General features: G+C 40.8%; 1 protein-coding gene across 6 annotated transcripts in view; it reads left to right on the top strand.

Annotated features, from left to right (window-relative positions):
* Positions 1-12509, top strand: part of rassf8b (Ras association domain family member 8b) — a 39766-nt gene extending 27257 nt beyond the window's left edge. For 5 of the 6 annotated variants that reach the window (XM_012918434.5, XM_004548182.6, XM_004548183.6 and 2 more), the window contains exons 2-9: positions 1825-1981; positions 5217-5567; positions 5680-5885; positions 6034-6237; positions 6394-6468; positions 7416-7538; positions 8212-8338; positions 8842-12509. In XM_012918434.5, coding sequence (XP_012773888.1) covers positions 1870-1981; positions 5217-5567; positions 5680-5885; positions 6034-6237; positions 6394-6468; positions 7416-7538; positions 8212-8338; positions 8842-8957 — 1314 coding nt within the window. In that variant the 5' untranslated portion in view covers positions 1825-1869 and the 3' untranslated portion in view covers positions 8958-12509. Of the gene's footprint in view, positions 1-1824; positions 1982-3534; positions 3624-5216; positions 5568-5679; positions 5886-6033; positions 6238-6393; positions 6469-7415; positions 7539-8211; positions 8339-8841 lie in introns of those variants that run through there. The other variant, XM_076876009.1, reaches the window with a different exon arrangement.
* Positions 12510-14026: the final 1517 nt, after the last annotated feature.

Raw genomic sequence — 14026 nt, 5'->3', positions numbered from 1 at the left:
CCCTGCACAGTTACCAGCTGTCAGCTACTTGGAAAAGGATCCTGGTGTTATTTGTCTCTCAGAAACAGTTCATAACTTCCCTTCAACTCATTCATGTCACCTAAAAGGTAAACCTGTTTCTCCATCACAGCTCTGATGATTCAGTAAGGACATCTCCTGGTTTCATCTTCATGTTTCCCTCTCACCACATAACCAAACCGATATCATGACCAGCAGCTTTACAGCTGTGGCTCCAGCAAACATCAGCTGATACTAGAAATTAATATTAAATAAATTCTAACAACAGCTGATCAAGCTTAAAAGTGCTAATGTTGTTTACCGCGACATCCGCTGGTTTCCTCTTTCTGGCGCAAAGTGGGCGATAAACAAACAAGAGAGAAAAGCCGATCAGCTGATCATTGATCAGTTTCATGATTGAAGTAGAAACAGGAGAGGGAGGGTAAGAGGATGAGAGAAGAAGAGGCAGCTGTGCAGCAAAGACAGAGTAACTCCAGCTTTGTGTCTTTTTCATTGTAGCTGAAGTCCGGGACAAACTGTTCCTTTTCACCTCAATACGAAACACGTAATATTTTCTCTGAATACGAGATGATTCCGTTTTTTACGGGACGGTTGGCAACTCTAATAATTAACCTTATGAACAAAATAAAGTTCAACATCAGTAACATAGCACCCACCCAGCTGTATAGAAACTCCGTCATGCTAGCTAGCACGCAGTACGAAAAAGTCAGCACAATGAAAATAAACTCCACCTAAACTTGGTTCATATCTGACCCAGATGGACTGCAGGTCATAACTTCTTACCTGAAGTTCAGTTCACCTGACACTCTCGGACCAGCGGCCGCTTCGGGTCTCTCCTCTTGCCTCCCTTTTCCTTCATCCACCTGCTGGCCTCCACCACTTGCTAATGTTATTGAATCTGTGGAAGCTCCGCGATAGCCACCACACGAAGTAACGAATAACGAGCCTATTTAAATCCCAGTAACGAGTAACGCGTTCCCGGTTTTGGCATAATAACTAGTTACTGTGCTCGTTACCACAATAATAACGTAGTTACTGTAACGCGTTACTTAATAACGCGTTAGTCCCAACACTGATTAGCAGTGACAACAGATTGTGGAAGCAGAAAAGGCATTTTGAAAAGTGGAATGAAAAGAAGTGAAAGGTTTTTAAATTAGCCACATTAGCTGAAGCCAAAGATGGGATTTGCTTCCATCTTAGTTGATCGTGTGAAAAAGGTTGGCTTGTCTGTATAAGTATAATTCGATCTCTTGACCACTTATGCCTCCATAGAAGAGTCAACAGAACGTGTGTGTGTGTGTGTGTGTGTGTGTGTGTGTGTGTGTGTGTGTGTGTGTGTGGCACAAGTAGTTATTTATAGACGTATAACTGGAAGAGGAGTGTTTGGGGTGTGGTCCTGCTCCTGAAATTCAGATAAACTATCTCTAGTTAATAAGGTGAAGCTGTACAATAGTCCTACACACACACATACACTTATTTATTTAAAGGAAACATTAAAACAGTCAAACTTTTAAAGAAACGTCATCTTACCTGGCATAGAAAGAGCCTGGAATGTACTTCATACTTTCCTTGGTCAGTAGTGTTGGCTTATATACTGCAACTTAAGCATGCACGTCCATTTCACACCTAAGAGAAGCAAAGTTTGTCTATTACACACTTTGCGTGTAATATCAGGTTGGATCCACCACTAAAAATATTTATAATCGAACCTTTAAGGGTCTTGTGTAGGAGTGAATAGTGGTTAAGTGATGCTTAACAGTTAAACATGATTTATTTTACCGAACTTTTTATTTTTTCGCTCTCCAGGATGCAAAATAAAGAATCTCTAGCGGCTCCCTGTGGTGTGGAGGAATGAAGGCCATGGAGCTAAAAGTGTGGGTGGACGGAGTGCAGCGCATTGTGTGCGGGGTCACGGAGTTCACCACATGCCAGGAAGTGGTCATCGCTTTGGCACAAGCCATTGGTAAGCTACAAATTACTCACTACAACATAACCTGTTCACAGGTAGCAAATGCTTAGAAACATTATGTTACTTCCTGTGTCTCTAGAAAGTAAAATAATATTGCTTACTGCTTAAGTCCAGGAAAAGCAGTGCAAATTATATTTTGTCCTGCATAAATCAATGCTGGGATGTTCTGTTATGTGGGTTGCATCCAGTATTTGGCAGGCCACATACATGCAGACACTTGAGGAAATAAGTGGCTTGAAAATGAAAAGTGACTAGAGGGCACAAATAGATTTTCACCATAACGGGACTCTGTGAAACACGATGAGTCATACTGCAGTCTTTCCTTTGTTGACAGTTGATAGAAATAAGTTCAGGCTCAGCCTCTTCGTTTGCATTTGTGAATTTAAGACTGGCATCATGACATTTAGTCATGTGTACACATTTTTTAGAGGAACACATTCAATATTTGATTTTTCAGTAGCCCCAGTGGTTAGAGTTAAAATGTGGGGGTCTTTCACAGTGACAGCAGAGGAAGAGTTATGGCACGGTCCTTTGTGCTCGCTGTGCCTTTTGTCCTGGCCAAGCTGCTTTGAAGTCTGAATGGCTGTAGTGATGAATGCAGCTCTTTTTATAAGGACCCTTACTGTGGAAGAAGGGGGTTGGCTGTGCAGTTGGCAGTGTTTTCTCTTATCTTTATGTGTACAGATACAAATACAGGAGACACACACAAAAGGCCCTGAACCACTGAACCCCGTTCTTTGGCTAACACAAACGCTGTTTGTTGACTTGAATTTTCCCACTGCATTAGACACCGTGGTAAAGTCCTTTATATCTGCCAGTGGTGCAGCCTGTGGGAGAGCTGTGAAAAAGCCTTTTGTCATTGTTTCGTCTGTCGTTTTTTGCAAAAACACATTGAACTTTATTTTGATCATTTTAACAAGGCTGGATTGATTTTTTTCACAGGTTCCACGGGGTGTTTACTCTGACAGCATGCAATGTGATTTTTGAAACATCTCAGGGTGCACAACCAGATACAGAAGGGTGTTTAATGGATATCTGTGAGCTGAATCATTCTCAGCCCTTGTTGATGTTACTCAGCAAATGTTTAAAGCTGAGGGATGACACGGACAAAGGCAAAACTGTGATCTGGTAAAAGATTTAAAGAGAGCACAGATAAATGACTCTCTTTATCACTCACTGTGGAATTTAAGTGAATAGTTTTCCCTCTAAAGTAATGTGAACCCAGATTTGAATGTGTTAACACTGTGATTGTTTTTACTTCAGAAAAGAAATTGTCAACATGAAAACTGATGTTCACTTACATTTCCAGAAAGACTAGACAACATTTTATTTCTTTTTTTATCATCTTTAAACAAGTTAGTTTGGGGACATCACAGCTAGTGTGGTCATGTCAAAAAGAAAGTTTGCACCAAACTTTCTTATAGTCTTGTGGAAAAGTTGTATTGGTTCCACAAGAGTTAAGCAAGTAGTAGCCAGGTGCTACTAATCAAATTCACTTGATTAACGGATTAATCGCAAGTGTGAGCACTTATTTAAAAGCATAAGATTTGGCAATTTGATGGTCTGAGCATAAAGGTATGCGTTTGGATAATGCTAATGTTCTCAGGAGTGGACATCCCAGGATATTCACCCCAAGGTCAGACCATGCAATTTTTTTTAGAGAGGCTGCGAGAACCTAAGAGCTACATCTCAGACTCCACAGGCCTTGGTTAGCATGTGAAATATTCATGACAGCACAATTAGAAAGTTACAGAACAAACTAGGCTTGTTTGGGAGGGCTGCCGAGAGAAAACCACTTCTGTAACTTTTAACTTCTGTCCCTTAGACAGATGAGACTAAAATGGAGATATTTGGCCATAATACACAGCTCCATGTTTGGAGAAAACCCAAACACCTCATATCAAGTGTATGAGATCACCAACTCGAGCGTGAACTCATCTGTATATCAAAATACTCTAGAGAAATGTGAGGACATCTATTCAACAGCTAAAGCTTGGGCTGGGTCATACCTCAGGACAATGATATTGAGCGTAGCAGCAAATCTGCGGCAAAATCTGTTGCTAATTTAAAACAGAATGACTGAAAAAGAAAAGAATCAAAGCCTGTCAAAGTCCAGATCTCAAGGTGACTGAAATGCTGTAGCACGACCTTAAGAGAGCGGTGCATAAACAAATGCCTGCAAACATCATTGAACTTGTCGTGGTTTGCACTGTCAGACCATGAGAAGAGAGGAAGAAGACCCAAAAGCAGACACTGAAGAGAGGAACTGAAGTTTTAAACAAAAAGCGAGCAGTTTATTACAGGCTGGTTGAACATGGATAAAGAATAAAGGGCGTAAACTAAAACCTACACTGGGAAAACTGAAAAATGATAACTATGACAAAACTGTCATAACTAACATAAATATGATTCAGAGCAGGAACGTGCAGAAAACTATGAAGAAGCAAGAACATGAGGCATGAACACGACCTGAGCTGACTCATGCCGGACGAGGAACTGACATGGTGGGAGGGTAAACAGTCTACCTAACCACGACTGAGTGAAACGCACAGACTAAATACACACAGGAGGTGATCAGGGGAAGCGGAAACACATATGGAAACAGCTGACACAAATGAAAATAACGACGTCACAGGAGAAGATTTAAACTAAATGCATCGAACAAAGAAACACAAGACTTTCAAAATAAAACAGGAAACATGGTGAGACGTAGACAACACAGACTTGACAACATGAAACACGCAGACAGGAAATACATAACAACTAGAACAGAAGGCCAGGGTGAAACAGACTACAATTCACAGCCAATTAATAATAATCCAAAACTCCACATGATCTTCAAAATATAACAAAAGTGATCAAAACCAACTGAAAGCACTGGGTCACACACCCAGCCTCTGACAGAACTGACTCAAATTAAAGAAGAGTGGGGCAAACTTCCAGTATTATGCATTATACATACTTTGCAAGTAAAACTTAATTTTCACCCACAAATTGAAAACTTTTTAAATGCTTGCACCATATAAAGGTTGTTTCAACTGAAACCTGTTGAACATCAAGGGAAGGAGGGGTAAATTAACATCACATCTCCTTCTTCCAGCAGAACCCCGTCCATTGCAATGAAAAGAGCCCAGAAAAACAAACCCTTCGTGTAGGATTCCCTTCCACTGATTGTGAAAAGCTGTCATAAAATGTCAGGACCTTTCAACTACTTCTTGTTTTGTCCCAGGACGGACGGGCAGATACACTTTGATCGAGAAATGGCGGGAGACAGAGCGCCACCTGGCTCCAAATGAAAACCCTGTAGTGTCCCTGAACAAGTGGGGCCAGTATGCCAGTGACGTGCAGCTCATCCTCCAGCGGACCGGCCCGTCTGTCAGCGAGCGGCCAACCTCTGAAGGGCTGGCTCGTGTCCCAGAACGAGGTCTATACCGCCAGAGCCTTCCACCTCTGGCCAAGCTCCGTCCATCGGGGACAGACAGGTCGCTCAAACGAAAGGAACCCAAACGCAAATCTTTGACCTTCACAGGAAGCACCAAGGGTCTGCGGGAAATATTTGGAAAAAGCAGAGATACTGATGGTGTGTATAGCTGAAATATTAGCCATGATCTTACCAGTCATTTCTTTGCTAGCTTCAATGGTTCAGTTTCCTTCTTTTAATCTTAGTCTTCCCTTTTTGTCTGTGCATCTAGTCAAACAGTTCCAGCAGCGCGGTGTGAGTTTAAACCTCAGCAGAGTTGGAGGAGGTGGAATAGCATCTGTACCTGGGAGTCCGGCCAGAGAGCTGAGCCGACTGGTGCAGCTGCAGAGAAACAAACTCCAGGCCCTGGAAAGCCGCCTGCTGGGCTGCGAGGCTGAGCTGCGAGACTGGGAGGAGGCCACAGGCGAGGCCAGCGATGTGAGTAAAACCACAGCTGCCAGTGCAGTCACTGAGAGAAACTTTGCATATGTGCTGATCTTCAGATCGTCTGCACCCTAAACTTTCATGTCTTCCAATATCTTTATTTTTACATCCCTACATCATATTTTAATCCCATGCCTTACAGGAAGGAAACCTGGAGGAAGAGCTGCTGCTTTTAGAGCAGCAGGTGAGGAGGAATGACGCCGAGATGGAGGAGGAGGAATTCTGGCAGAACGAGTTGCAGATAGAGCAGGAGAGCGAGTGGCAGCTGCGGCAACAGCTAGCCGAGCTGCAGGGCCGCGTACGCGACTGTGAAGCCAAGCTTTCGGAGTATCTAGCTCGCATACAGGTGAACTTAGCATCACGAGCTGCCTGATTTCACCAGATCCTGTTTTGATGGTTTTACGAGTTAAACCTCTTATCTATAAATGTCAGTAAAACACAAACACGCTGCTTTAACTGAAGAAGGAAGCTGGGAAAAATGAGATTTTTATTTACTTTCCAGAGCATGGAGGCAGGTGTGGAGCAGGAGCGACTGCAGCAGGAGGCTGAGCTGAAACAAAGGGTCAATGAGGAAGAGGTGCAGTCATTGAAAAATTAACATTTGGGACATTCTACCGATCTCATAAACAGATACTTACTGTGGATGGCATTACCCTGGCCTCCAGTAACACTGTGAGGACTCATGCTGTGGTTTTTTACCAGGATATTTCCTTCAAAACTAGTTCATGCATTTATTACTTCTAGGCTGGATTATTTTATTATCAGGATGTCTTAAAAACTCTCTGAAAAGTCTTCAGCTGATCGAAAAATGCTTCAGCAAGAGTACTGACGCGGGGACTAGAAAGAGAGAGCATATTTCTCCTATATTGGCTCCCCTTTACTGGCTCCCAGTTAAATCCAGAATCGAATTTAAAACCCTGCTCCTCACATACAGGTCTTGAATAATCAGGCCCTATCTTATCTTAATGACCTGATAGTACCGTATCACTCCAACAGAGCACTTCACTCTCAAATGTTACTCTGAAACTTTTTGATAAAGCATATAGGGTTGGATCAGGTGACCCTGAATCCTCTCTTACTTATGGTGCAGTTAGTCTAGCCTGCTGGGGGATTCCCATGATGCACTGAGCGTTTCTTCTTCGGTCACCTTTGTCACTTACTATGTTTTAATACACCACTTTGCATTTAGTCATTAGTTTTTATTAATCGGTCTTTCTTCCACACCATATCTTTGTCCTGTATTATTGTCTTTACCTTACAATATAAAGCACATTGAGGCAACTGCTGCTGTGTTTTGATGCTATTTAAATAAAGTTGTGTTGAGAAAAATGTTTTGTTAAACCGACACATGTGTTCTAAACTTGGATGAATAGTTTTGCAGAGCTAAAAAACTTTTTATTCAAGTTCAAAACATGTCAAAGCATGAAAAAGTCTTCCTACATGGTTGAGTTTCTTTTGCATATTTCTCCTGGAAAATTGCGATGAGCGCTGGCTTCCTGACTTCCCTTCCACTCTGGCTTTCAGGTACAAGCCCAGCTGGAGAAAGTGAGGGCAGAGTTGGAAATGCAGAGCCAACAAACAGCACGGCTGGAGAACAGCTGCAGGGCATTGGAACGCTCGCTCAGCCAGTCAGGCAAGAGATTACAGGTCAGCTCAACTGTTTAGTTGTTTATTTTAGAGGCCCATCCTGGCATTTTGCTTAAAATATTGTGTTCCCATTAACTTTGGAAGAGGCTGAAGAATTCAGATTTCAAGAAAGTGTTTTAAAAAATCTTATTAAGAAGTCGGAAAACTTTGGCTCCGCTGACGCTGGTTTAAAAATTTAGTCCTCAGCACACAGGTGGAACCATAGAAATCTAAGCTCATTAAGTTGTGGGCAGTGAAGCAAAGCCTTATCTCTGGCTCGCAGCAATGTGCGATGGATCTTTGCCTGCATGCATCCTAGTATGAAGTAGGGTGAAGTCCAGTAAGATGTGGGAAGCGTGAGGTAACGAGAAGGGAATGGGAGGGAGGGAATTAGCAGCATTCTTTGCCTGATTAGAGAGGGGCCTGAATAAGTACGCAATCCCCTGCCTGCAGTTGTGTAATCATCTGTGAGCTGATACTTTTCTTTGGCTGGCTCAACTACACTATGACTCTGGAGAGATCCTGAGCAGAACATCAATCTTTTTTTCATTTTGACCTAATAAATTCACCTCCATTAGAGTAACTTCCTGCACTCGAAAGCTTTGGTAAGCTGTGGATTTGTTCATGTGCAGTACTTTTATCAAACTAGGCATACAGTTCATTTTATTATCCTGGTGTTTTTTTTCCTTTATAGGAGAAAGAGCAGGAGCTGGAGCAGCTGACAAAAGAGCTTCGACAGGTCAACCTACAGCAGTTCATTCAGCAGACTGGTACCAAGGTCACTGTGCTGCCGGCTGAACCATCAGAAGACATCAGCAGCGGTATAAATACACGTACACACTGACAGAAACTCTACAAGATCACCACCTTCTTGAAAGCATTTAGTTTACTGTAAATGCTGATTGCAGCTGAGGCATTCTACATACTGTATTGCTTTTAGATGTGTATGGACACAGTGCCACCTTATGGTCATACTGAGAATGACCTGTTAGACTACGTGAGGCAGGACTGCCCCATTACATGGACCAGCAATGGAATTCTCAATATAAAGCCAAAGAAAAATCCTCTGTTTTTATTTTAATCACATCATTTTTTACATAAAAAAACTTTCTCCATTCTCTTTGTCTTCTTTATTTATTTTGGCTGCTCCTTAGCATCGTCGTCTTCTTTCCTTGCATCTTCCTCTTTCTGGGTTGCTGTAACATAGTTTGTTTTTTTTCTCATTTGATACTTAATCACTTGTGGGATGTCAGATCAGAATCATATATCAGTGATGTTCATACCCCTCACAGCTAAATGACCATCTCTTTTTTGTGTGCTGCAGAGACGGAGTGCGGTTCCCTGAAACGACTCGGCTCCTCCCGTCTCTTACCCAGTGACCTTCGTGCCCTTCAGAGCGCCGTCTCGTCCACCCTCAACCCTGAAGGCATCTACGTTTGACCCTAAATGTCCAGGAGGCATATTCTTTTGTGGCGGCAGCAAGGCAGCTTTATGCTACTGAAACTATTTCCACACACAGAAAAGCAAAGAAATGACTCCACAAATAGATGTTTTTCTTACAAGGCAACAGAGTGTCAGAGTGGCACTTCAATATGGAGGGTTTTTGCCAAAAAAAAAAAAAGAAAAAAGAGTGTGACAAGAAAACTGCACTGCCTCCTCTTCACTAGAATTGAACTTAAACTTAAACTGATGTCATCATCTGCCGTTTAATGCACAGTCTGAGCTCCCATGAGTGAGTAAGGATAAGTGCAACAGCACCATTTTTCTCTACATACCAGCTACTGTGTTTTTATTTTTGTTTGTTTGGGGTTTTTTAGCACTTCCGGACACACTCTGAATACACAATCATTTATTAGTCAAGCGATTCCCGGCAAAAAAACTATAACACGTGCAGTAAATCATGAGAGAATTTCACAGTGCAGTAGTTTGACACCCGTACTCGTCTCCATCCAAAAAAAGAGACAGATGCATGAGCATGCACAAACAGTGACTCCTGTGCTATAAGCATAGCCATATCTGATTGCCTTAAAACTAGATGTTAGTAAATGTAATATTGAAACAGAACTCAAGGTAGCTACTGAGTACTGTGCGCAGTGTGAATTTGATAAAATGCTCCAATTCAGGTGACTCCTTGTCACGGTAACTGATGTCAGTACAACTCCATGTGGGGTTAGTCTTTTTTTTCTAAAAGAGTTTGAACTTTTCTTTTTGTTTTAATTAACTAGTGAGTTTGCTTCGTGTGTATGTTTAGACGGCGATTGAAAACATTTCTCATAAAATGTATGTCAGAGTTAAAAGAGGGCGACTAAAGAGGCCAATGAAGTGATATTTTAAGTAGAACATGGTGGCTGTAATGTGGTCCAATTTAAGTATTATGTGTTGTGCAGTAGGCATGCATCTGTTGTTTTTCTCATAATGAAAATGTCTTTAGTATGGAAGCTTGTTTCTGCCACTGAAAAAAGGGTTTTTTTGTCATCTGTAAGTCAGAATTTCAGCTTTTTATCTCAGTTATTTTCTAAGAAGTTTAAGCATGTTACAGTTTTGAGATAAGAACCAGATTTTTTTTCCTTACAGATGACTTGTGCAAAAAACAAAAGAATTTAAAAAACAAACAAAAAAACGGCGGTGCAAACAAAGTTCCACACTTGGGTGTAAATCCAGGCTCAAATAATTTATCACTGTGACCACCAGGTGGCAGCAAAACATATTTTATTCAGGTAGGCGAAAGGCTCTTTAAGTCATCTGATTAGTGCGTGTTTAGGAGTCACTTACTGTATGCCTGTTGTTGTTGTTGTTGTTGTAACAAAGCCTCTGCACTTTAGCTTTAATTGTGTTAAGGTGAGAGTGTTTGATATGTTTCACTGTGTACTGTGTTCAGGAACACACACGCACACATATCAACACACCATCCTATGATTTCTAACAAACTTAAGATGTCTTCTATGAACCAAAGTTAGTGTCACACAACAGATGGTTAAATGAATGTATTTTTTTGTGTATGTGCAGCTTGTGCTTAATAAAAATACCAGCTTCATTCAAATGGTGGCTGCGCTGCACACCATACATATTTTATATTTTACGGTCAGCTCTTTCACGCAGAAAGACGACATTTATATCACAAAAGACAGCATTAGAAGTCTGAGATAGAAGATGTTAGTATGAACCTTTGCCAGCTGAATTGGAGAAACCCAAACTGCTTGTGGATCCTCAGTATGGGCTCAGAAAACTGCAAAAAATTGCAGATGTTAAATAAAAAATCAATATTGGCCCTGTTTTTTTTTTGTTTTTGTTTTTTTTTTTTTTTTTTTTGGTGTGTGTGTGTTTTTTGTCCCCCAGACCAAAGATGGGAGCCAAAATTTCCCACTTGCAACTTGCGGGTGCTTATTGCAAAAGTGTGTGGGCAAATATAACTAAAGTTTCAGAGCCGAGAATATCACTCGCAGTTTAATGCTTTGAATCCCGTCTTCAGAAGAAGCACGTTCCCTCTGTTTTTCGAGCTGATTTAATTTGGGCGACAACAAATCTTTTCCACTCATTTACAAACCTGAATTTCCCTCGCTGTGTTCTCTGTGTAGCTAACTTCATTTCGCAGGCTCCAAATCTTATCGACTATTATTTGAACCCATGTGAAGAAGCTGCAGGTGTATAATAAAGTGAAACCCTCCCTCCGGTGTGAAGAGCCTCGCTTGACTGTTTGCTTTGCTGTGCAAAGGCGACCCGTGGCCTTCTGAAACTGCCCGGGGACACTTACAGAGGATTGCAGCATTATCAGCAACTCCAGCTGTGACACAGACGCTGTGACCTGCTGAGAAAGGAATCACAATGGCATGCCTTATAAAGAGAACAAAAACTGTACATTTCTACATATCACATCAATCTACGGACTGTTTCTAAAGTAGATTGAAGTCAGATAAATGCAGAGTGCTTAAGATGTTAGATTATAATGCTGTAGCTCAATAGGCAGCGTGTGCATGCAATAATGTGCGACTGGTTTCACTGGTTTCCCAGCAAGCCGTGACTCATTTTGGTTTTGGTTTGCACTGTCCCTTCTGCCTCGTAGATGACGAATGAGCTTAGTCAAAAAATGGCGTTTTCATGCCTTTTCATTTAACTTTGGCAAAAAACAAACAAACAATAACATTCACGAATGTAAAAGAGAGATGGCAATACGTTTACCTGCATTGCTCTTTTTTTCTTTTCCTTGTTTTCATGTTTAGAGACATTGCCAATAATTGGTGTCTATTATGCCATCAAAAGTGCATATACAAATGAGATGATGGAGCCATTATGGAAACAGCCATCAAGAGGTTTTGAAAGCTATTTAAAAAAAAAAAATGTTGTGTCTCAGGGATACACAGAATTACCCAGACAAGAATGGACTGAAAGTAATTATGGATAAACGCCGTTCACGATGTCTCGAGCCATTTGACAAGTTAAAGTGGTTGTTTGGTCTCTCGGGGACTTCAACAGCTGTTTGACAAGTATAACGTGTAGCACGGGGTCCTAGATACGACACAACACACATCCCCAAAGTAAGAGATGTACTCAAAGTGAAGTGTTTCTGTTGCCTGGTGATTCACATGGAATATAGTGCAATTTGTATCTCATGTATTATGGAGACATACACCAGACGAGGCAAGAATAAGAGGCATAATCCGGGGTTTCGTTCAAGCCGATGATTTTGCAGTGCAATCGTGCTTTTGAAACGCATCTTAAAGCATTTACAAAACACTGTTGGATGGACTGTGCTTGGCTAACATCATGACAAATTGTATATTCAAAATGTTATGGTTTTGTATTCTTTAACTATGAAATCATTAATAATATTTTTGTCAGAACTAGAACTGATTCTGTTTTAGTCTTTGGGTCACTGTTAAGCCACTATTTATGGAAGAAATAAAAACTATCGAGAACAATGTAAAATATATAAAGAAATTATTATCTACTGTAACAAGATGCCAGAAATCAATAAACTTCTATGCCGTGCTACTATTGTGCTAACTTTTCTCCATTTTTTTCTTTCATTTTTGACGAGAAAAAGCTGGAAATTTCACATTCTGCCAGAGAATGTGGAAGTGGACAGGGAAAAAAATGTTTTTGAAAGATGATGGGTCATTGTGTTACTTGGACCACAATGAGATTATAGCACTATAGGATGGTATATTATTAGGATCCAGTTCACAGGTGGCACAATTTTCACCAATCTTGAGAAAAAAAATAGACCAAGGCTCGCAGGAGTAAACTATTTATTGTACTTTTAATGTTTACAATATTTTGTCCATTATAGCCAATCAAAACTGGTGGAGGCCACGTCTTAGAAACACAATGGTCTGCAAAAAACAAATTTGGTACTTGGACTCCGGTCTGAGAAAGCTCAAAAAGCACTTCTGCATCTTTTGTTGCATGTGACCAATAGAAGAAATGCAATAAGCAAACATGTTTATTGGCTAATATATCAATATAGCTCATGTTACTGCCAAGAATTGGTTTGAATGGTTTTTCTGGTAGATTTTTATTATTTCCAACTGGCTTCTTTTAAATGATAGATCATATAAAATGACACATGTAATTGCATTTTTATTGCTAAGCTAGCAAGCTTGTTAGCTTACTATTTTAACTGCTGAAGGTGAATTTTAGCGCAGAAAAAAGAGGAAATGTAATCATTTTTTAAACTTTTACTGTATTCTTTGTTAAAACAAAACAAGGCTGCATACAGTGAACACAGCTTCACCATGTGAAGAAATCTAATAGTTACACGACAGCTGTTGTAGCCATGTGGGGAGGGATTTAGCAACTGGTCAATTACTGAAACCCAAGTGACACGCTGCAAACGTGGGGGGGTTGGAGGCTGAAGTAGCATCCTGGGGCAACTGCCTAGGTGGCAATTCAGTATTTGATGGACAGAGATTACTTAAGAGAGAAGAAATGTGTGCTGCTAGCATCATTCCCAAAAGTTTAAATTGCAACCAACATTCCCAATCCTGGTAGTATGAGCTTAAAAATAAATGAAAAAAGCAAAAACAAAGTGACTTTTCATCTGAGGAATGGTACATTTACATTTGTGTGTGCCAGGTCTACTTCTGAATATTTAGCACTCAGTTTTCCAGCAGAAAAAAAGTCCTCCTGACCAAGCTGCAGATGCGTGGGCAACTCGTGCAGTTAAACAAGATAAGATACAAGCGCGATGACCTTCTCTAAATCTGTGAAGGATAAAAACAACTTAATTTTTAATATGTTTCTGAATTGTAGGAAGCACAGCCGCAGTAGTCTCCTTATTTTTCACTCCGCAAGTCGAGTAACTGTCAGAATCATTCTGAGCTTTCCGGCCAGCAGGCTTTGTTTTGGAGACAGAGAGTTGAGATCGACTGGAATAAAAGTTTCTCCAAAAGGACCCAATTTCAAAGGGTTGTTTTCAACTTTGGAGGCATACTTTTGATACTTTACAAAGTTAGCAAACTTGGGTTATCGCACCAGGTGTTTTTAGCAGAAGTCCTTTCTCCCGCTCTCAC

Source organism: Maylandia zebra, linkage group LG17 (genome assembly GCF_041146795.1).
Source record: "Maylandia zebra isolate NMK-2024a linkage group LG17, Mzebra_GT3a, whole genome shotgun sequence".
Lineage (NCBI taxonomy): Eukaryota > Metazoa > Chordata > Actinopteri > Cichliformes > Cichlidae > Maylandia > Maylandia zebra.
This window is presented reverse-complemented; position numbering and strand designations above follow the sequence as displayed.